The sequence below is a fragment of the Castor canadensis genome, chromosome 17 (genome assembly GCF_047511655.1).
Source record: "Castor canadensis chromosome 17, mCasCan1.hap1v2, whole genome shotgun sequence".
Taxonomy (NCBI): Eukaryota; Metazoa; Chordata; class Mammalia; order Rodentia; family Castoridae; genus Castor; species Castor canadensis.
The window spans coordinates 45,254,222-45,275,901 of NC_133402.1; the positions used below are offsets into that span (position 1 = coordinate 45,254,222).

At 38.1% G+C, this 21,680-nt stretch overlaps 1 protein-coding gene across 1 annotated transcript in view; it reads left to right on the plus strand.

The window, feature by feature from the left end:
• Window positions 1–4,968: 4,968 nt before the first annotated feature.
• The window catches only part of Topaz1 (testis and ovary specific TOPAZ 1), a 61,557-nt gene continuing 44,845 nt past the window's right edge, over window positions 4,969–21,680 (plus strand). The window contains exons 1-5 of the mRNA XM_020157753.2: window positions 4,969–5,173; window positions 5,832–8,256; window positions 8,379–8,381; window positions 16,305–16,366; window positions 17,016–17,143. Coding sequence (XP_020013342.1) covers window positions 4,969–5,173; window positions 5,832–8,256; window positions 8,379–8,381; window positions 16,305–16,366; window positions 17,016–17,143 — 2,823 coding nt within the window. The remainder of the gene's footprint in view (window positions 5,174–5,831; window positions 8,257–8,378; window positions 8,382–16,304; window positions 16,367–17,015; window positions 17,144–21,680) is intronic.

A 21,680-nucleotide genomic window follows, 5' to 3' on the forward strand; every position in this document is an offset into this window, starting at 1 on the left:
ACAAGTTATGGGTCATTAGTAACTGTGTCCCGTTGACTTTTTTTTTGTGTGTGGTACTGGGGTTTGAACTCAGGGCCTACACCTTGAGCTACTCCACCAGCCCTTTTCTGCAATGGGTTTTTTTGAGATAAGGTCTCGTAAATTATTTGCCCAGGCTGTCTTCAAACCACGATCCTCCTGATCTTTGCTTCCTGAATAGCTAGAATTGCAGGCATGAGCCACCAGCACCGAGCCAGCTGACATTTTTCCAACTGCTATCTAGCCTTGCTGTTGGTATTTTATAGAAACTTGTCCTAGCTTCTGTAATGGCTCAATAAGCCCTCTTATTTCAGCAATCCCTCAGTCTCAAGAGTTTGATTTAGCAATTGTCTATGACTATCAGCACACTTATTATCATGAGAACTCCAAGGAGACTGAGATAAACTGAAGCACAAAGTGACACTGTCTGTGAAACAAAGTCTATGAGTCTGTGGAACAAAGGGCAAACCTAAATAAACCTTCTAGCTTCACTTGCTTTTAGTTGATTTTAAACATCATTAATTTTGAATAATTTATTATCGGTCTCCCTCTAGCTTTGCTGTAGATACCTCCTCTGTGATAACTGTTATGATAACAGTTGCCCAGGTCACTTTTCAGGAACTTAAAGGCCACTTTTGTCAAAAGACTGACTCTTCACTTGGACCTGCACAAGTGTCTGATAGGTGAGTAAAGCAGGGTAAAAAGGCTTGACATCTCTGCCTTCGTATTGTATGTCTCTTTTGCTAACTGTACCATTGGGTCAGATTGTTTCTGCTCACTTCTGCACATAGAGATGTTAGTCATTTAGGAAATGTTTATCTAGAACTGGTAGTACAAGATTGATTTGTTCTAAATTTATCTGATTTCTCTCTTCCCTTTTTAAGGCTGAAGATATCAAAATAAAAATAAGACATTTGCAAGATTTATAGGGGTATCATGATCAACAGACTATCAACCAACCAGATTTTGCAACAACCCCTTTCAGACCACCAGAGCTGGAAGTCCCCAGTTATCAATCTTTTCCTAACCTAACCCCTCCTGCCCCTTTGCCTAAGGATAAAGGGGGCTTGAAACATATGCTGAATTAAGATTGTCATTTCCAGACATTAGTCCACCATCTTTTCATTTTGTTGGCATTCTGAATAAATCTTCTTTCTTGCCACAACAACTTGTCTAAATTCACTGGACCCTTTTTTTGGAGAAGTGAAAAATAAGCATACTTGGATTTAATACCTATAGCCAGAAATACTTAAATTTTTAAAATAAATTTTGCTATTCTTAAACCACTTTCCTTTTTACTAGAAGTATTTATTTATAAGAAGAAAGAAACAAGGAATATTTCTGGATCTCTTATGCCTCTTATCTAAATTTTATTTTATAGATGCTCCTAATATAGCAGATACTTAGAAACTGCTTTTGCTAAAGGCAGTGACTTTTCACTTGGGCCTGCAAATATTCTGTCTCCATCTCACATCTATCTTTGCTCTGAGCCATTTTTTCCTGAAGTCACCTTGCAGCCACCTTGGATACCAGGAAGGACAGGACTAATGGGTAAATCTTGTGACAGGAGCCGAAGCTTACCCCCAGGCAACAATAACCTCCTCATTATGACAAGGCTCTGCCTGACTAATCCTGAGATAACCACACTTGTTTAATTATACATACCTTTTGGCCCTGCCCCAATCATTCCCCTATTTAAAGGTAAAGCTCATTCTAGACTCCAAAGATGAGCTGAGGTGCTTACTTTGCCTATTCCTGTGGTATGCCCATGCCATGTAATCTCTCTCTGCCCTCACCACTAGTCTCTTTATTTGGCATATTGGGGTGAGTAGCTAGACCTGACATGTTGGAACCCCTGGAGTTGGGCTGTGACAAAGAACTCTGATTACACTAAAGACATTACACCTGAACTGCTCAACCAAACTGCCACAGTTCTCACCTTCCATGCATCATACCTACCCTTGTGTGGTTTGTTTTTTTTTTTTTGGGGAGGAGGGGGGTTGGGTTTTCTTAGAAGTCCTGGAATTTGAACTTGCTAGACAAGTGCTCTACCACTTGAGCTACACCCCCAACCCTTTTTGCTTTTAGGTTATTTTTCAAGTAGGGTCTTGTGCTTTTTGCTTAAAACACAATCCTCCTACTTATGCCTCCAATATAGCTGAGATTAGACACATATCACCATCCTTGCTTTGTTTAATGAGATGGGTCTCTCTCACTTTTGCCCATGCTGACCTGAAACTGCAATCTTCCTGATCTCCTCCCCAATAACTGGGATTACAGGTGCAAACCACTGTGCAGGGGGAAGGGAATTATCTACCCTTCATGAAGAATCATACAAATTGCTTTCTGTGTATTTAGAGAGTCTTGATGAATTTGAATACAAATATTAACCATAGGTATCTTTCCTGAGGAAGACACACAAGTATATAGATGAAATTAGGCAGTAAGGAACTTCTGACCCCCTCCAAAATATAAGGAGAAGGGTAACAGCAACTTTCTTGAGTGGCCTTTGCACTCAATGTCATGGGAGGATACATAGTTCACCAGGCACACAAGCAAAAGAAGAATTTCCAGGAGTAGCATGTAGAGAGGCATGACAGAGTACATGAAATCTTGGAAATTTCAGTAAGTTGTCTAATGTGGACAATGTGTGGTATTAGAAGGTAGTTTTTTGTTTTGCAGTACTGGCATTTGAACTCAGGGCCTTAAGCTAGCTAGGTAGGTGCTGTACTGCTTCAACTTTCAGCCCAAAGATAGTTTCCAAAAAATATAAAATCATGGCTCACACATAGACATGAAAATAAAATATTAAAGACTCTATTTCTTATCTGGAAGATTTGATAAGCACTAGTTCAAAGATTAAGACAGAAAAACAAATTTATAGATGAGGAATATTGAAATTAATATGGAAGTAGAGGTGGAATGAATGTGGAATTTAAATGAACATGGAAACAGATGCTTCTTCCACAGTAGCGGGGTGGGAAGTCAATTAAACTTCTATGGGACAGAATCTGCATGTATACAGACCATTATTTTGAATTTCTATCACTTATCTACCACCTACAGAGTTGTTCAAAAATAGTTCTCATAAAAACCAGAAGACAATTGGAAGGGTGAATGCCTTGCACAGTTTTTCATTGAAGTACACTTTCCCCCTTCAATGGCAGTAAGACAAAAGTGGTTAAATATCCATATAAGGGCCATATCAAACTGGGTCACAAATAACACACAAAGAAGTTGGAACTTCTTTGTTCATTCTAATCTTTGAGCAAAGGCAGTTCTTGAAGGGTCAAGCTGGAGAATGCCAGGATCCCCTTTGTTGGAGAGGCATGGCAGGGTAATAGATGAAATGTGGCTGAAATGGTACAAGAATGGAGGCAAGAATAAAATTTAGGAGGCTGATGCAGTAGATCTGTCAAAGTCTGAGGGAGCTGGGTGCTGGTGGCTCATGCCTGCAATCCTAGTTACTTGGGGGCACTGAGATCAGGAGGATTGTGGTTCCAAGTCAGTCCAGGCAAAAGTTTGAGACCCCATCTCAACCGGATAAAAGAAACTAGGCATGGTGGTATACACCCGTCATCCCAGCTACAGTGGGAAGCATAACATAGTGAAACTGGAATTGTCTTGTGAGCTTGGTCTGCTGCGTTGGCCAGGTCACAGCCCTTTTAGCACAGTGGCAAAGGGATTCCTGATACACCAAATTCTTTGCCTTATGAACACAAAGAATGCAGTTCACAGACAAGGGAGGGTAAGTGTATACACAAGTTTATTAAGGGAAAGGAGAACTCTCCCACGTGAGATAGGGAAGGGTCCTGAACAGGTTGCCAGTGAAGTGACATGGTCCAAGGTATTTATCCTTTTACTCCAAAGCATTGCTCAACCTCTATGCTAATTAGACATGTTTAAAGGAGCATTCTGGTTGGTTGTGCCTTCTAAACCATGGTGATTTGAAATTCCTACTAGTCCTCATTCTGGTCTGTTCTATTTTTCCTTCTTCCCACCTTCTATGGTCACAGAGAGGTCATGATGGCATTTTCCAGGAGCCCTTCCGTCTTAGCTATACTAATTTTAGCAACTGCCTAGCCTACTTGCTCAATAGGAGGATAGGTCCAGGCTGGCCTGGGCAAAAAGTAAGACCCTATCTTCAAACTAAGCAGAACAAAAAGGACTAGAGATGTGGCTCAAGCAGTAGAGCACTTGTCTAGCAAGCACAAAGCTATGAGTTCAAACCCCAGTACCACCACCAAAAGAAAAAAAAAGTGAGGGCCCGAACCACAGTAATGGCAAAGGAGAAGGAAGACTGGCAACTGAGTAATACAGAAAATAGCATCAAACAGATCTAGCGAATGTGCATGTGAGGGATGAAGTGGAAAAAAGCGTCTGATAGCTACTACTTTTCTGGTTTAAACACTTGGGTGGATGATGGTGTTTCCACCAACACTAGAGAAGTAGCAACCTTGCTAGGAAAGACACGCTAAGGTTTGCACCTGTGGGTTGAGGTGCCTGGAAGGTAGCGCCAGGAGACTAGGAATGCAAGTAAAAGCCCAATGGTAAAGAGTGCTCTTTGCAATCAGCCAAGGTACAAGGAGCAACAGCTGGGAGAACTTGTGAAGTCTTCCGGGAAGTTCCGGCCTTATGGAAGGTGCCATGGAAGCCCATGGGGTACCCCAACATAAACCGACACAATGAAGTCCCTAACAAGGCCACAGCCTTGGTGCAGCGCTTTGACGGGTGCTCTGGGAACCAGCAAGGCTCGCAGCCTTCTACCCGTTGGGCCCAAAACACGCACATCCGGTGGGGCTTGGCAGGCCCACTTCCGCTTCCGCTTCCGGCCCGGGGGCGGGACGGAGCAAAGCAGGACCAGGAGCCGTGGGCGCCTGTAGACTGGAGTAGGCTTCGCGTGGCGGGTGGGCTCCTGCGAGTGGGCAGAGGTGGGCCACCGCGGGGCCCATGCGGCCACCTCCTGGCCCTGCGACGGCCCCGGGGCGCGAAGGCGACACTCGAGGCCCGAGGAAGCGAGGCCGGAGGCTGGCGCCAGGGCCCGGCGAGGTGGGAGGTTGCGGCCCTGAGGTTAGGGGGCGCGAGGAGAGCAGGCACAAGAGGAGAATGGTGGCCTGGATGTCTGGGAAAGAAGAGGTGGAAAGTGACAGGTTGGGTGAAGTATCTCGGGCTGGGAGGACCACGAGGCGGCGAGCAGAGGGGCTGGGGGGCCGAGGGGACCTGGCAGACTGTCGCAGCATAGAAGCAGTGAAGGAGGCAGAGCTCCCCGTGCAACCCGGAAGACACAGTAAGGAAGTTCTAGCTTTTGCACTTCAGCCTGCCCCATCGTTGTTTTAATGCTAGTGTTTAATTTGAATCTGTGTGGTCTTTTTTGATGCAAATGATTGACCTGGGTGGAAAGGATGTTCTTAAAAGGTCTTTGCTCATTTAGGAGCCCTTGGTTACAATTACTATAGAAGTGGCCGGGCATGGTGGTACATGCTTATAATCTTAGCACTGGGGAAGCAGAAACAGGAGGATCATGAGTTCAGTTAGCCAGAGATACTTAGTAAAACCCTGTCTCACAAAAAGAAAAATTACCATATAAGGAATTCCTATTAGTAGTCCATTTCAATTGGTATGAGATGATGATGCTAAGGATTTTTCAGCCATCTTAGAATTGACACGGGTTTATATGTAGTTCGTTAATACAAATTATGTCTTATCTCCAAACAGCTTTTTGGGGAAATAAAAATAGATGGCTTTTTTTTTAAGTGGTACTGTTTTTTCCTCCCCAGTATAAAATGTTTTCTGATATGCTTTGTTTTACTCAGGCAAGGAAAAAGGAAAAGTTACTGAAGCCTCAAGTGATGATCCACAGCCAGGGATTGACCTGGTAAGAAAGGAACCATTAAACAGTTCGGAATCTTCACAAACTGTGGAGTGCAGTGAATTTCAAAGTGTGCCTTTCTTGCAGTCTTTGGATAAGGAAGGTTTGGTAGAAGGTATTAAAAGAAGATTTCGAGTTAAAAAAAAAAGTTCAGAAAGCCCACCTCTCAAAATAACTGAAAATGAGGCAAAACAAAACATCAAGCCTGAATCCCAAGATGAACTGTACAAGAATACTCCAAAATATTCTTGTAACAGCTTGTCACCTGGAATAGAAAATAATTCCATTTTTAAATTGCATGGTTGCAATTGTTTGCCCCATTCTAAGGTTTGTAATAATGAAAACAACCTAGCACTTAAATTTGACAGTAGATGTATACATATAGCAAAAAATTCCTTGAAGTTAAAGAAAGAAAACCTTAGGAGTCTTGCAGAGAAGAATGAAACAGATGGTATTCCTAAGCTCTTACAAAGTGAAGAAAACTTAATAGGAGCAAAAAAGCTACTGCTTGAAGAAAGTGATCCATACCAAAGTAAAAATAATGGCTTACTTTCCTGCCTTCAAAGTGAAAAAAATAAATATTCAACAGAAGAGAGCAATTTTGGAAGAAAACCCAGGAAAAAGATGAAGTTGTCTGAAAAAAGAGAAGAAATAGCTATTGCAACTAACTTCTCTAATGTGCATAGTAAGTCTGAGTTGGCTTTGCAGGAAAGCCAACTGGATATAGAGAGGAAAGAAGTCGAGACTGTAGAGACTAAAAACAAGCCTTTAAAAGTTTTGAGAAAAGTAAATCATAATCCGCTTTCTCCAGTGGATCATGTATTAAGACTTCCAGAAACAGCAGAAGAAAAAGCAAGTCCTGGACATCATGTAGCTGCTGTGTTTCAGGAAACTCTTGAGCCACATTTGAAAGATGAAACAAAGAATGCTTCAGAGTCCTTAGGATGTAAAAGTATGGAACCAATGACAAGCTCTACAGTGAAGTCACCTAGGGGTAGCCATCATATTGAAAAGAGATCTTCATGGGAAGATCTGAGAATTGACACTGAAGAATCAAAGGTAAGCTGTCGCAGAACAATACCAATATCTGGCAAACGAGTTTGGCCTTGTTATTCTTGTGCTAGAACATCTGCCTGGTGTTGGAAAAAGACTTCCTTGCCAGACTCAAATTACTTGCTTCCTATGTCTGTGGAAAATGTTAGGCAAGATGATTTTCTTACACACCAAACAAACCAGACTCTCTTCCCTGATTCGAAATTATTGTTACAAAATTCCTCAACAGAAAAGAATACTGAATCCTCAAGTAAAGAAAATTGTGACTCTAATTTAAATTGTTTGTCTTTAGTTTCTGGAGTAGATCCTACTTTAGTTATAAAAGAACATGTAATTAGTGAGACAAAGTCAGAGGAACCCAGTGGAAGTGGGTCAGAGGTAGTTTCTAATACTACCGGAGACATTCAGTTAACTAATGTGACTCAAAGCTTAACAGGAAGTAAGAAAAAGGAGAGAGGGAATTTAACAAAACTTAATTTGTCTATGACTTCCCAAGAGGGCCAGGAAGCAGATAACTCTACTATAAAAACTATTCATCGAAAAGCCTGCAGTGCTAAGCAAACACTTGTGATTCCAGACTTGGTTAAAATTTTGAACACAGGACGGCTGACCAATTTTAAAATTCCTTTACTGAAGAATAAGACAGGTAAAAGAAAGGTAAATGCTAAGACATCAGAGAGAGAAGCTTACAGTCCCCTAGAACTTCTTGACAATTTATCTGGAACAGAGACAAGACCGAATAGGAATAAAGAAAATGTCTCCACAGCAACTTCAGGACCTCAGTCTTTGAGCATACGAAATAATATGACTCCAGGGCAAGCTTTTTCTGACTTGTTCTACAGTAAGAATTATTGTAGCATCTCTCCAAGCTTTACAAAACAAGGTGATGATAATAAACCATCTAATCCCATCTCTGAAGCAGGCAATATTGTTTCTAATAAGGAACCTGTTTCTCTCACAATTGAAAATAATACTTTTTCTTGTGATCCTGGGTGTATAGAGGAAAATTCCTTCTGCTCTAAGAAACAAAAACCATTCAAGCCAATTTCCTCTGAAGTTAGTGGTAGAAAAATGACTAAGAGAATTTCAGAAATCAAAGTGGGGTTTCCAGATATTCTTAAAGCATATGAAGATGATGTCCTCTTAATTGATGTAATTCAAGATGACCCAGAGCTATTTGGAGTCTCCAGTGAAGGGGATCTCTCGTTTGCTTCAGAGGTTCCCAGGATAGGCCAGGAGCCCAATGTTGCTGAAGAGCACCAGTCAGCAGACTCTAAGTATGTGGAACTTCCAGAAAGAAAGCCTGGTGATTTGAGGTATGTATACTCAAGTGTGCCTTTTGATGGAAATTACTGTTGGGGTTTCAAAAGCATTCTCTGCTCATAGGTACCATTGATTTATCCCATCATCGTCGGAGTGCCATTTTCAACTGAGTTAGTAAGTATAATATAACATATTACTGATATGTAGAAATGGCATTATGCTAAAACTTAGAGACAAAGGGATATAAATCTATAAGTATAAATATATGTAAAATTTATGTAGATCTATATCTTGGAAGATAGAGTGGATTAACTTTCAAAATCTAAAAGAATGGTTTATAAAGTAGCTTTTCAAATTAGAGATTGCTTCTTTCAAGCATCAGTTAAGTTTCTTTTCATATGTTCTTAATTATAAATATGCAGATAAACTTTTAACCAGGTTACTTAATGAAGATTGCCACTATATATTTTAACCCATTTTCTGTAACTTCCTTGTTAGATTAAAAAATTCATATTTCAGGGAACTGAGAAGCCTTGGAAAATTTTAATCAAAGTAATTAAGACTTGAAAGTAGAATCAAAAGTTAATTTTCAGAGAGAAAACAGGATAAATGTTTTTCATGGTTTTTCTTTTAAGGTGATTGTTTTAAATGATTTGCCTCAAAATAAGACTTCTTTGCCTAAGACACTTTTACTAAGCCAGTAGTAAATTCCCTGCTTAGGTTCTTAATCTATTCTGGTTGGTGCAAGCTTTATTTAACATTATATTTTGCTCAACTTTTACAATTCTTCAAGCTCTTACTATGTTATAATAATTGAATACTGGAATGTTTTGAGAATAGATTCAAAAGGAAACATGAAAACATTTTCCACTAAGAGTCAATGGTACAAGATTTAAATTTCTGGAATATTTATAAGTTTTTAGTTATCTTTGAAATATCATGCTCTTAAAATAGCCTTAGTGCTTCAAAACCTTGTAGTTTATCATCAAATAGAATGTTTTCTCTATGCCAAGTGGAAGACCAAGAGCTTCATTTTTAACTGTATTAAGATAGGATGCTAATCTGTCCATGCTGAAGATGGGAAAAATGAAAATGATAGGTTGTCACTTGCCCAAGGTAACTAGTGGCAAAGAGCTCTATCTTTATAGTGTGACTTAGGTTTTTGAATCCTCTCATTGCCACTGAATTGCTATGAAACCTTTTTAGGCAAAATTGTTCTGTGAAAAGAGAAAGTATTTCCCCCAGGGTTGTGAGGAGTAAATCAAAGAATAGATGGAAAGAGTTTTAGCATAGCACTGGAATAGCACTAGCATAACCAACCCAAGTAAGGGCTTGGGTTGGTTAGCTTTTTTATTGCTGTAACAAATACCCGAGGAAAAAATGCTTAAAGAAGAATTTATTTGGACTCAGTTTCAAAGGTTTCAGTCCAAGGTCAGCTGGATCCATTGCTTTGGACCTGAGGCAAGGCAGAATATCATGGTGGCAGAGAAGGCTGCTCACTTTGTAATGGCCAAGAAGCAGAGAGAGTGTGAAAGGAAAGGGCCCAGGACAAAATACAGTTGGCAAGGACACACCTTCAGTGGTCTGTTTCCTCCAACCAGGAGCCACTTCCTAGTTTTCCACCACTTCCCAATCAATAATGCCATCAGTTTATCAGGGGATTAATACATTCATTAGGTCAGAGCTCTCATGATCCAATCGTCTCTCAATTAGATCCACCAGCTGAGGTCCAAGCCTTCAAACCACGAGCCTTTCAGGGGACACTTCATATCCAAACTATAACAGGGCTCAATAAAAGGTAGTATTGAGGCTTGGAGCGTGGCTCAAGTGATAGTGCATCTGCCTAGAGCACCTGCCTAGCAAGCATGAGGCTGTGAGTACCACCAAATAAAGTTATTAAAGGTTTCTAAGGAAAAAAAAAACCTGCTATACCATGTTTCCTTTGAGTAATACAAAGGAAAATTTAAACAAATCCTCCATTTAAGACCGAACACCTTTGATGGCTAGTAAGATGTTAATAGTGAGACACAGCCAAAAAAAAAATGTTGTGAACTAAAGTGCAGGAAGATTTGGTTTGATTTTGCTTTTGCATTTCTGGGGATCAAACCCAGGGCCTTGCACATGCTAGGCAAAGCACTGCCACTGAGCCAGAGCTACAACACCCTCCCCCCGGCCTTCAAGTTTTTACTTCAGATGATTTTTATTATCTCTGAACTTCATTCATTTTCACTTGAAAAGCACCAATTACACTTTCTTGGTTTTTCTTTGCCTTTCATATCTGCTTTTAAAGTTTTACTTTTTAAATTTGAGATTTCCTTGGTATTTTAATGTTTTTATTTTTGTTCTGCCCTGGAGATACCAGTTTTACACTCATCCTTGTGCCAAGCCAAACTTGCTATAGCTAGAAGGAGCTAATGTGTTTTTTTAAAAAACATGTAAACTGAAGTACTAAGAATAGTAGGAATGAAAAAGGGGGATGAAAAGGCAACCTGGAAAAGAAAAATTTGTATTGATTCTTGAAGTTTGGATTGCTTTACAAAGATGAACAAAGGGGAAGAAGGGAAGAAGTTTGGGGGGAATAATGAGGGATTTGTGGGCAAAAGGGTTAGGGTAGATATGAAGATGATTGTGTGGTTGTGTAAGGAAAGGTGAAGGCTTCCTGATACCTCAGGCAGAGGAAGGAACCTTTGCATGTTCCCAGGTCAATGCAGGCTACTGTAGTTATGCCATTGACTTCATGGTAGTGTTATTTATGTCCCTCTCGCCCACTCATCTGTTAAGCTTTTTGAGAGTAAAAACTGTCCATGTTTTATTTATCTTTGCAATTCCAGACCCTTATATGTTGGAGAGGAGAGAATTAAACTTTCAATTCTTACTTGAGAATATTGCAGGTTGTTTCTCAAGCATCTATTTGGTGTATATGTTAGGCATGAAAATTTGAAGTATATACATGCAGCATCAGTGTTGTTGGTGAGTGAATCACTTACACTACCTTCACAACTTGGATTTAGAACCGTAAGGAGCCATTTTAGATTCTAGAGCTGGTTAATGAACACAAACTTCTAGAAATGTACCAGAAATGTCTGGTACCAGTGCATAGACAATATGTCTACCACTTTTGCCCAGGCATTGAGTTCCCTTAGACCTATTGGTCTGGCCTGGGCAAATTATTTTTATCTCAGTTAATCAACCTCATCCACTTTCTCAGCAACTTGTTTAATCCCAGGTTGTTCCCCAAGAGGTTGACCTTCTATGGTGGAGTAGTTTTACCACTAGGTTTACTGTATCAAACAACCCAAAAAACAAAGACAGATTTCCACCAAAAGTAAGTCATTTTCTTTCTCTCCCTTATATATTGAGTCTCCTTGCCTGTCTTTTCTCCTTTTCCATTAAATATCTGATGTACTCTGATGCACATTTTAACACATAATTATAATAACTGATATTTAGTGTCCACCCTGAACTAGATAAGTTATTTTATTTAGCACAATTCTGATGTTGAGATTTTCCCTATTTTTATAATTCAATCAAAGTGATTAACTCTCCAAAGTACAGACAGTGAGTGTCAGAGCACGCCTGAATGCTGGGCAACCTGCTCCAAAGTCTGTGCCCCTTCTAAAACAGCATGCTAGAAGAGTAGTGCTCCTTATGTGACTTTAATTCTACTACTATACAAACCACCACAGAACATTATTTTACTTTCAGTTCCTTTCTCTCCCAACATTTCCTCCTTTTTAAAGTACCAAGTGAGATAGTATGAAGAACCATTGTTCTGATTTTCACTTTTTTTAGTCAGGCCACATAAACCATTATTTGTCTCTTAGAATAAACAGTATTACATTTAATTGAGTAATGGTTTGTATTAGAAGATCTAGCACTGCACAGCATGGCCTCAAGCTAGGAAACCTCTGGCCTACTCAATTGAATACTGTTATATTTCTGTAGTCTGCAGAATAATTATTCTAGTAAGCGTTCTAGTAATGTCTACTACTTAGAAGTAGTAGACAATAACATTCTCAGTTTTTTTCTTGGACAAAATTTTCAAATTCTTTCTGCTAGTAATTATTCTAAAGCAGTCATCTTCAAACTTTTTGTCAGTTACCCAGAGTAATGGATCTTGTGCTTTACATTGTAATCCAGTACATACTTACAAATACATGAAATAGTAACATCACAAAAATAGTATTTTCCTTATAAGTGATATAATCTCATTTTGTATTTTATTCTTTAAAAAAAAATTCCTGGTTGGGATTACCCAGTTCAAATGATGCTATGGTAGAAGGTAAACTTGTTGTAATCGGTGTAGTTCTTTCGAGTTGACTTAAACCTCTTTCTCATTTTACTGAGATCTTCTGTTTCTGTAGCTTCATTCAAGATTATATTTGTGGTTTTTTTCTCCTTTTTTTTTTTAATGTTACTGTGATTGGAACTCTGGGCCTTGCACTTAGTAGACAGGCACTCTACTACCTGAATACTTCCCCCAGCCCTTTTTGCTTTAATTATTTTTAGACTAGGGCCTCTGTTTATGCCCAGCTGGCCTGGACCATGATCCTGTTTATGCTCCCAGTATACCTAGGATGACAGGCACATGCCACTATTCCCTGCTTTTATTGGTTGAGATGGGGGTCTCATGAATTTTTTGCCCAGAGTGGACTCAAATTTTGATCCTCCAAATTTCTACCTCCTGACCAACTGGGATTACAGGTATGAGCCACCAACCCTGGCTTCCTTTTTTCCTTCCACCTTTTATTCCCTTTTTCATCCACCATTGCAAGCTATAACTTTTACCCCACAATATCATACAATCCAAAATTGTGAAATATTTCTGTAGATTACCATTTTGCTCACTTTATTTTTTTTAATTAAGGTGAATTTAACTCCTTCATGTGTCTGAAATTCAAAACCAAACTACATATAAGAATACCATGTACAATTCTATCTTCCTTATGGTAGCTATTCATAGTAAAGTTTCTCACTGCTGTCAAGCACCATTGACTCATGCCTGTAATCCTAGCTAATTGAGAGGCTGCAGTCAGTATTGAGATTTGAGGCCAGCCCGGGCAAATAGTTCACAAGTCCCCATCTCCAACATAACCATAGCAAAGTGGACTGGAGGCATGGCTCAAGTAAAAGAGTGCCTGCTTTGCAAGCACAAAATCCTGAGTTCAAACCTCAGTCCCACCACAAAAGTTTAAAAAAGTTTCTCACACCTGTCAACAATATTATAAATATTAACTTAATACTTCAAAATTAAAGCAGTATACTTGCTATGTCTGTTCATGAATAGAACTCTCAGGATAATTACATGCACTTAATTCTCTCTAAAATCATGTAATCCTCATTCTGTTACACCTTAATATCTTCTTCATTTCCACTACTACTATCTTAATTATCTTTTTTGATTATTATAATAAATTCCTGATTAATCTTCCTGAACTTTCTCAATGTATCCTTTGCCATAGTGATATTCTGAAATAGAAATTGGTCTGCTATTGACTTTATAGTTGCTTCACTGGCTGTCATCCACCTTGAGAATAGTCTGATTGCAAGTGCTGTACCATTTGAGCCATCACTCCAGCCCTTGACATGACTTTTTTTTTTCTGTAATAGGGATTGAAATTAACTTTAATAAGCAGATGTTCTACCACTTGAGTCATGCCTCCAGCCCTCTTTGCTCTGGTTTTGTTAAAGATAGGATCTCACTTTTTGTTCAGGTCGGCCTAGACCACAGTCCTATTTTACACCTGTCTCTGGAATGACAGGTGCATGCCACCATTCCCAGATTTTTTTTTTCCCTTAAGATGGGGGTCTCACAAACTTTTGTGCCCAGGCTGGCCTGGGATTGCCATCTTCCCAGTCTCAACCTCCCATGTACCATGGGATGATAGGCACATTCCAGCCTGCTCAGATATTGGTTGAGATGGGATCTTGTTAACTTTTTGCCTGGAATAGCCTTGAACCACAGTTGTCCCAATCTCAGCTTCCCAAGTAGCTAGGATTATAGACATAAGTCACCAGTGCCTGGCTTTACATGTCTTTTTAAGGCTGTTGGTAGGTAGGCCTACTCCCTCTTTGACAACTATGGTATGAAGAGAATAAAGTCAGGTGAAAAGCTGAAGAAATATAAACACAGCAAGCAATTCTTTGTCCATAATGCACAATATACTTTGATCCTTTTGCACTTTTATTTGAAAGTCCTTTTCTTATTCAGTTATCAAATCACATCTGTGCTGTTATTCTAGCACATTGTTCCAATTGTTTTCTTGGCACATATGTTATGTCCACCTATATTTGAACCTTAGCCTATACCAGTAATTCCCTGAAAGGAGATTATCTTCATTTGGGTATCCCCCTATGTAAGATGCTGGGTATGTGCAGAATTAGACACAAAGGATCCTTGTCCTCAAAGAGTTTTTAGTATATTAAAGAAGGCAAATAATTAAGCACTATAATAAGATATGATAGAGGAAGTGCAAGATGTTAAAGGCTTCCTGGAGAAAGTACCATTTAAGAACACTACTAAAAGATGAGTAAGAATTAGCCAATAGGTGAAAAAAGTGAGAAACTGAAATAAGTGTTTAAATGTCAAGAAATAAAGCTATAGAATGTGCAGAAGCTCAATCTCAAGGAGTTTGAAAGTAAAATGACTATACGCTATATCTTCTGAATTCCAAAACTTTGGAGCAGGAAATGAGGAGCTATTAATATAGCAGGCAACAAACATAAACAGACCATCCTAGGCAAGCAGGAATTTATAAGTTTGAAATTGATCCTAAGCATATAGGAATTCACTGAAATATTTTCAAGTAGAGAGAATTTGCTTAGATTTACATCTTGAAATTATAGCTCTGGTATAGGGAATAAATTGGCAGGGACCTATTATAATTAGACTGAAAGGACATAGTAACTACAAACAGAAGTGGGAAAGGACATAGTAACTACAAACAGAAGTAGAAAGGTTTAGGATGTGAAGACTGATTAATCTGATGTGGGGTGAGACAGAGAGGAGTTAAAGATGATACCTGATGTTCTCAGAAGGGCATTACCATTCCTTTCCATGCAAAGAGGCAGGACTTAGACATTTGAGTTGGAGAGGTCTTCAAGATACAGAAATAGAAATATTCTAGCTGACAGCTAGATAAGAGTGTAGAGAAGTCTGGCTTAAGGAAAGAGGTTTGCATAGGTGTGTTTTCTGTTTGCATTATTTTCCCATCCTTTAAACAATCTACTTCCTGATTCTATGGTTTATATTAGAAAAAATACCTGGTGTTTTCCAAAGACTTCAAAGAATAGTAAATATAGAACGTGTGGTTTAGTTTTTTTCTTTGTTGGCTAGTTGCTAATCTTGATGGTGAGCAGTTGTAGAACTGTAAGATATCTTTATTAAAACCCATCTATTAAATGAAAAGTATTCAAATTATGGATATTTATTTTTTATATACTCTAGGTTTTGTCTAAGATTTTTAAAATGGAATAGTATTTGGCCATTTGTATTTGAGGGTCTCCTCTTATATGTGGTTCTCATTTGTTGAATCTGTTGGATTTAAGAATATTTATCTCTTAGTCCTCACAGATAAATGAGAGTAACATCTGTTATTCTTATTTCATGGATATGGTTAGATACAAAGAAATTTACTTCTTTGCCACAGTTTACAAAGTAAGGAGAATATTTGAACACAGATTGGTCCAAATATGATCTCTATAACTTTAACTTTTAGATTGTAAGTTGTCTCTGGAGACAATAAAAAACAAACAAACTCAAACTCCTCTCAATCTCTTCCTTTCACATACATAAATGTGCTTGAGAGTAGAAGTTAAACACTCTCTTGGTGTGTAATACTTTAACATTTTTTAAATGCTTGGTATAGCATGTTGGGTTCTTTCTGAATAACAAAGTTGGAGTGGTAGCACAGCCTAACAGTTGTGACATGTGTGGTTAAAGAGCCATCTCAGAAATCTGCAGATGTGCTGGGTTCTACATTCAGAACATTACACCTTCTGGGAGACCTGATGTTCCCCCAACTACAAAAGCTCCTGTTGTATAGTGTTTAGAGAAGTAAGAATCTGTTACAATGGTTAAGCTCTTTTTGCTTTGTAATAGAGAACTTCCTATATTGGACCCTGGATTGATGAAGTCAGAGGTCTGTGCTTCTTTGTCAAAAGGTAAAATTTGACACTTTCAGAATAAGCAGCATTTAAGTATCTTTTTATATCTCCATTTAAGCGTAGTCAAAATGAATTCATTAGAATATGAAGCTTTTCATTTAGAATCCACTTACCATATGTTTTAGAATTTGTCAAGTTTTCTGAGTTTTAACTCATTGATAGACCAGATTTTGAGATTTTCCATTTAGTTATTTGATATATGACTTGTATGCTTTATTTAAAAACATAGGTGACTGACCTCAGCAATTTTTGCAGTTTTATTTTGAAATTGAAATGTGTATTTCAACTTTATCACATTTTAAATCTGAGTTATTAAAAATTATAATTAACAGTTAATCATAAACTTAAATATCTGAGTTTTTACAGAATTATAACTTACTGTGAAAGTTTTGACTTTCAGGTTTTAATTTTAAATAGTTGGACAAAAGAAATATTCTTAAATGTCTTCCTGCCAATTCTTTTTATACCATATAGTACAGTTATTTTAGTAGTGGGGAGGGGATTACTATATAATTTGCTAAAAATTCTACTTCATGTTTGTCACATTGGCCTTGAGAACCTTCAGATGCTAAGTCGTTTTCTAGAAGTCTTTGAATAACCTGCTTGTTTTGTTTAAAGTCTCTTTGGTTGAATGTTGTCTTTTCAGCAAATGAGATAAAACATGATTCCAAAAGTGCAAACATTTCCTTAGGAGAAGCAGCTAATGAGACTGCTGAAAATGAAAAATTGGGAGAACTCAGTGATCAAATCAAAGGTTCAGACATGGATGAAAAGGTACTACAGAATCTTTTGCATTTTCTTATTTCTTGATCTTAAATAGTCGTAGTCTTTAACAGTGCAGTCAGGTAACAAGTATAACTTCTTTTTATTGAATAAAAAGGTATGTATCTCATACAAGCAGTTTCTCTTGTCTGGGGAAAAATAGGATGTCCTATGTAATTATATATTTAGAGTTCAGTGTTTTGAACTTTTTCGCAAACCTACATAAATCTAAATAAAATGTTACATATTTGCCAGCCTCATTAAACATGAAGTAGTGAGTATTGCTTGAAAGTTTTGAATATCATAATTCCTGAGGGCCATGAATGTAAGCATCAGTTATTCAACACAGATATAAAGGCCATATAAGTTGAAACTAAACCTAACTTGATGTTGGAACACACCTCTGATATACGATATGGGGAAAATTGTGGATGGCAAGTTTTTTCTTTAGGTTTCCTGCTGGATAATGTATATGATTATCTGAACCTTTTTTGTAATTAATTGACTCCTAAGCAACTGTTTCATACTTTCTTCTTTTCCCCTCACACCTTCCTCATTCATCATCACAATTTCTTTCCTACTTCACCAATAAAATTGAAGAAATTGAAAAAGAACATCATAAGTTCCCACCAGTACGTTAGGCTACCTACCTGCATCTCTTCCAGATCTCCAGCTTCTCTTCTAACACAGTGTATGAACTAGCCAAGTGTAGTTCCCTCCATCTTTGCTAGATTCCATCTCTTCTCTCTTAAAACACTACTCCACAGTTCTCCCTTCACTACCAAGTCATTCTCAGCAACATATGAACATGCTTTTCTGCCATCTTTAAACAAAACAAAAAAGCCTTTTTGGTCCATTGCCCTTTTCAGCTATTTCCCAGTCTGTCAGAAGGCCTGTCTATACTCAGCTCTAGTTTCTTCCTGCCAGTTCTCTAAGGAGAGCTTAGTACAAGTATTAACCTTCATACCTTCACTAGAGCTACCCTACTTAAACTTTCTGTTGATACCCTTATTGCTGAATTTAATGGGCATCCCTCAGTCGTAATCTTAACCTATCACCAGCATTTGACAGTTGACTGCTCTTCCTTGAAACTTTTTTCACTTGCCTTCCAGAATTAACATACTTGCCAGTTTGTTTTTTCACTTCTCTATCTGCCACTTCTTAATTTGTTTTTCTGGTTTCTCCTGATCTCCCTAACTTATGCATGTTGGAGTAGCCCAGAGGCCAAACTATGAATCAGTTCTTTTTTTCTATCTAGATTTTCTCCCTAGATGTTTTTATCCAACTTCATTGTATTAAATGCTACCTATATGGTAAGACTTTATGTATTTAGCCCAAACTCCTATGAATGGCAGACCTTTTTGTCTAGTTGCCTACTTGCTTTTCCCACTTGGATGTCTAGTTAGACATTTTAAACCTACAACATTAAAAACTGAACTCGAGCTATACATCCCCTCCTCTCTCACAAACCAGTTCCTTCTATAACCTCTTTTCTGTTAATGGCAACTCTATACTTTCTAAATACCCAGGCTCAAAACCTTAGATTTCCTTAGTTTCTTTTTTTCCTCACTCCATATTCAGACTGTAAGAAAACCTTCTGGCTGGCTTATCTTCACATGATGTCTAGAAAGTGCTTATTTTTTATTACCCCTTCAACACTACACAGATCTAGACCAGTGTCATCTCTTGCTCAAGCTTTTACAGTAGGCTCCTAACATATCTGCTTCTCATCTTCCCTCTTATAATTTATTATCAACGTAACGTAAGTTTGATCATGTCATTCATCTGCTTCAGAACCCTCTAAAGGCTTCTAATGTCATTCATAGTCAAAGCCAAAGTCCTTACTATGACCTATAAGGCCCTGTGCCTGTACTCTGAAAAAAACCCTTCCCAACCTCATTACCTCTATGATATTTGTGACTTTTCCATTTAGTTCTGATCATTCTAGCCTAGAGCAAGCTCTTCTTGAAACTTCTTCAGACTTTGTCCACTTCAAGGCCTTTGCCCTTGCCATTTTATCTGCCTCCAATGTTCCTACCCTAGAAAATGATATAGCTGGCTCTCTTACTTCCTTCAGGTCTTACTCAGTGTTCTCAGGAAGACTTTTCCTGGCAGTGACTAATACTGAATAGTGACACAAGTAATTGAATGAATGGAGAATATGAACCTCATTGATAATAATCTATAAATGGTACAAGTGTTCTGTAACAAGATAAAAAACTGTTTTTGCTTAGTAGTTTGATTACAGGTAACACATACTGAACCTTTATGCCAGCCAGCCACTGTAGCATAACACTTTGCATAGGTTATCACATTTTATCCCTGTAAGATAATGTGGTGGTGTTTGAGGGTCCCCAAGATCTCTCAGGTTCAGTGACGTGCCAGAAGAACTCAGAGGTCAACAAAGCTGTTACATTATGATTATGTTTATCACAGATGAAAGTGCAGATTAAAATCAGCAAAGGAAGAGACATATAGGGTAGAATACAGAAAGTGCAGGTGCTGGCTTCTAGTTGTCCTCTCCTAGTGGAGTCTTGCAGATAGTATTTACTTCTCCCAGAAACCACATGTGGCAACACACATGGAGAATTGCTAGTCAGGGATGCTCACTTGAGCCCCAGTGTTCAAGTTTTTATTGGAATAAGCCAGAAAAAGAGGCTGATCTCAGTCATTCTGACTCTAATCTGACCAGAGATCTAACTGACACCAACCACACAGCTCAGGGCCCCACCAATAAATCATTGTTAGCATAGATTTATCTGTCATGGCCCCAGACCCCCAAATAAAGACATACTCATCAGGTAGGAGAGTTCAAGGGATTGCTAGGATGTATGAACCATACATCCACCCCAGGTTTTTGTGTGTACCTAAGTTTTTATTTCTGAGATAAATAGACTGTAATTTGCTGAACTATCTAGTAGTTGCATTCTTAGGTTTTAACTTGCTTCCTACTCCCCTGCATTAGGAAGCAGTCAAAATCTGCGTTCAGTTCTTTTAGTCTTAGAACTGTTCAGAATCTCCCTTACATAGGTGTAGTTCAGGGACCAGCCAGATTAGAGTCAAGTTTATGATTAGGTTTGGGGGCTTCATCTCATAGGCTCTCTCTTTTCCAGCATTCCTGATCTCGCTTTCCAATTTCTTCTTGGCAAATGTCTCTAGTCCCACCTAAAAAAAACGTTTTTCTTTTACTACTTCTAGAACTATTTTTATATTCTTAAATCTTTAATGAACCTAAAAGGTGTTTTACTTATGGCAAGTTGGGGTCACACTTATTTTCTATTCAATTAGCTTCCATTTATTGAATCATTTCCTCAAAGGTTTCAAATGCCATCTGTATTTAAGATCTTCACATTTTTATGTATAGAACTATTCCTTTATTTTGTTTCATTAACTGCAGAGTGCATGCACAAGTAGCATCCTGTCAATTATTTGAAAAATAAAAATAGGGAGAATTGCTTTAAAATATACAAAGACGTATTATAAACCTAAAATATTTGTTTTCCTGTACATATTCTTCTAAGAGCATCTGAAACTCACATTGTAAAATAGTTTAATATTTTCATCCAGGAAGAGGGATGATCTTTCAATTTGGTGTTTTGTTTTGTGGCAAAGGGGATCAAACCCAAGGCCTCATGAATGCTACACATGTACTGTGCCACTGAGCTAAACCCCCAGTACTTTCCATTTGTTAATGTTTGCTATTTCTCTGTTGATTTTTGTAGTTTTCTAAGAGCTCTGTTAATATACAATGTGATATCATTATTGTAAAATATGGGCAAATACTCTTAAAAAGACCGGAAAGATACAAACTAATATATTGAGTGGTTATCTCTGACCACTGGACTGACAGGTGATTTGGGGCTTTACTTTCTTGATGCTTGTGTTTTCAAAAGTGTAATGTTTGAGCATGTAATGTATAACCTCTTTTGTGTATGATAAAGATCGAACCACAGCCTTGCTTATGCTGAATGTGCTGTGCTACTGGGCTGCACTCCTAGACCACACTTCCCAGAAAGCTACTTGTGAAATGTTTTATATAGTGTAGCTGTGATTAAAAACGCATTTAAATATTTCTAATAAGAAGCCAAGTGCTGATGGTGCATTCCTGTATTCCTAGCTACTTGGGAGGTTGAAATCAGGATTGCGGTTCAAAGCTAACCCAGGCAAATAGTTTGTGACACCCCCCCATCTCCAAAAATAACCAGAGCAAAATGATCTGGAGGTTTATCTTGAGTGGGAAACCCTTAGTTCAAATCCCAGTCCCACACACAAAAAATTTCTAATAAAAAATTTATGTTCATAAATACTGCCTAAAAGTAAAAATCATTCAGAGCTTTTTTCTGCATAAAAAGAAATAACTTTAAATGCCCATAACAAATTGAAATAGTGGCTTGTATAATTAAAAGATATGAAAAGCTGGAAAATACTAATTTATATTAATTTTTCTCTTCAGCAGTAGAAATTCTTAAGTCAGTATTCAGATTTTAATTATATAGAGGAGGACTGTTTTAGGGTTGACCATAATCTAATTGTTTACTTAACATCTAAT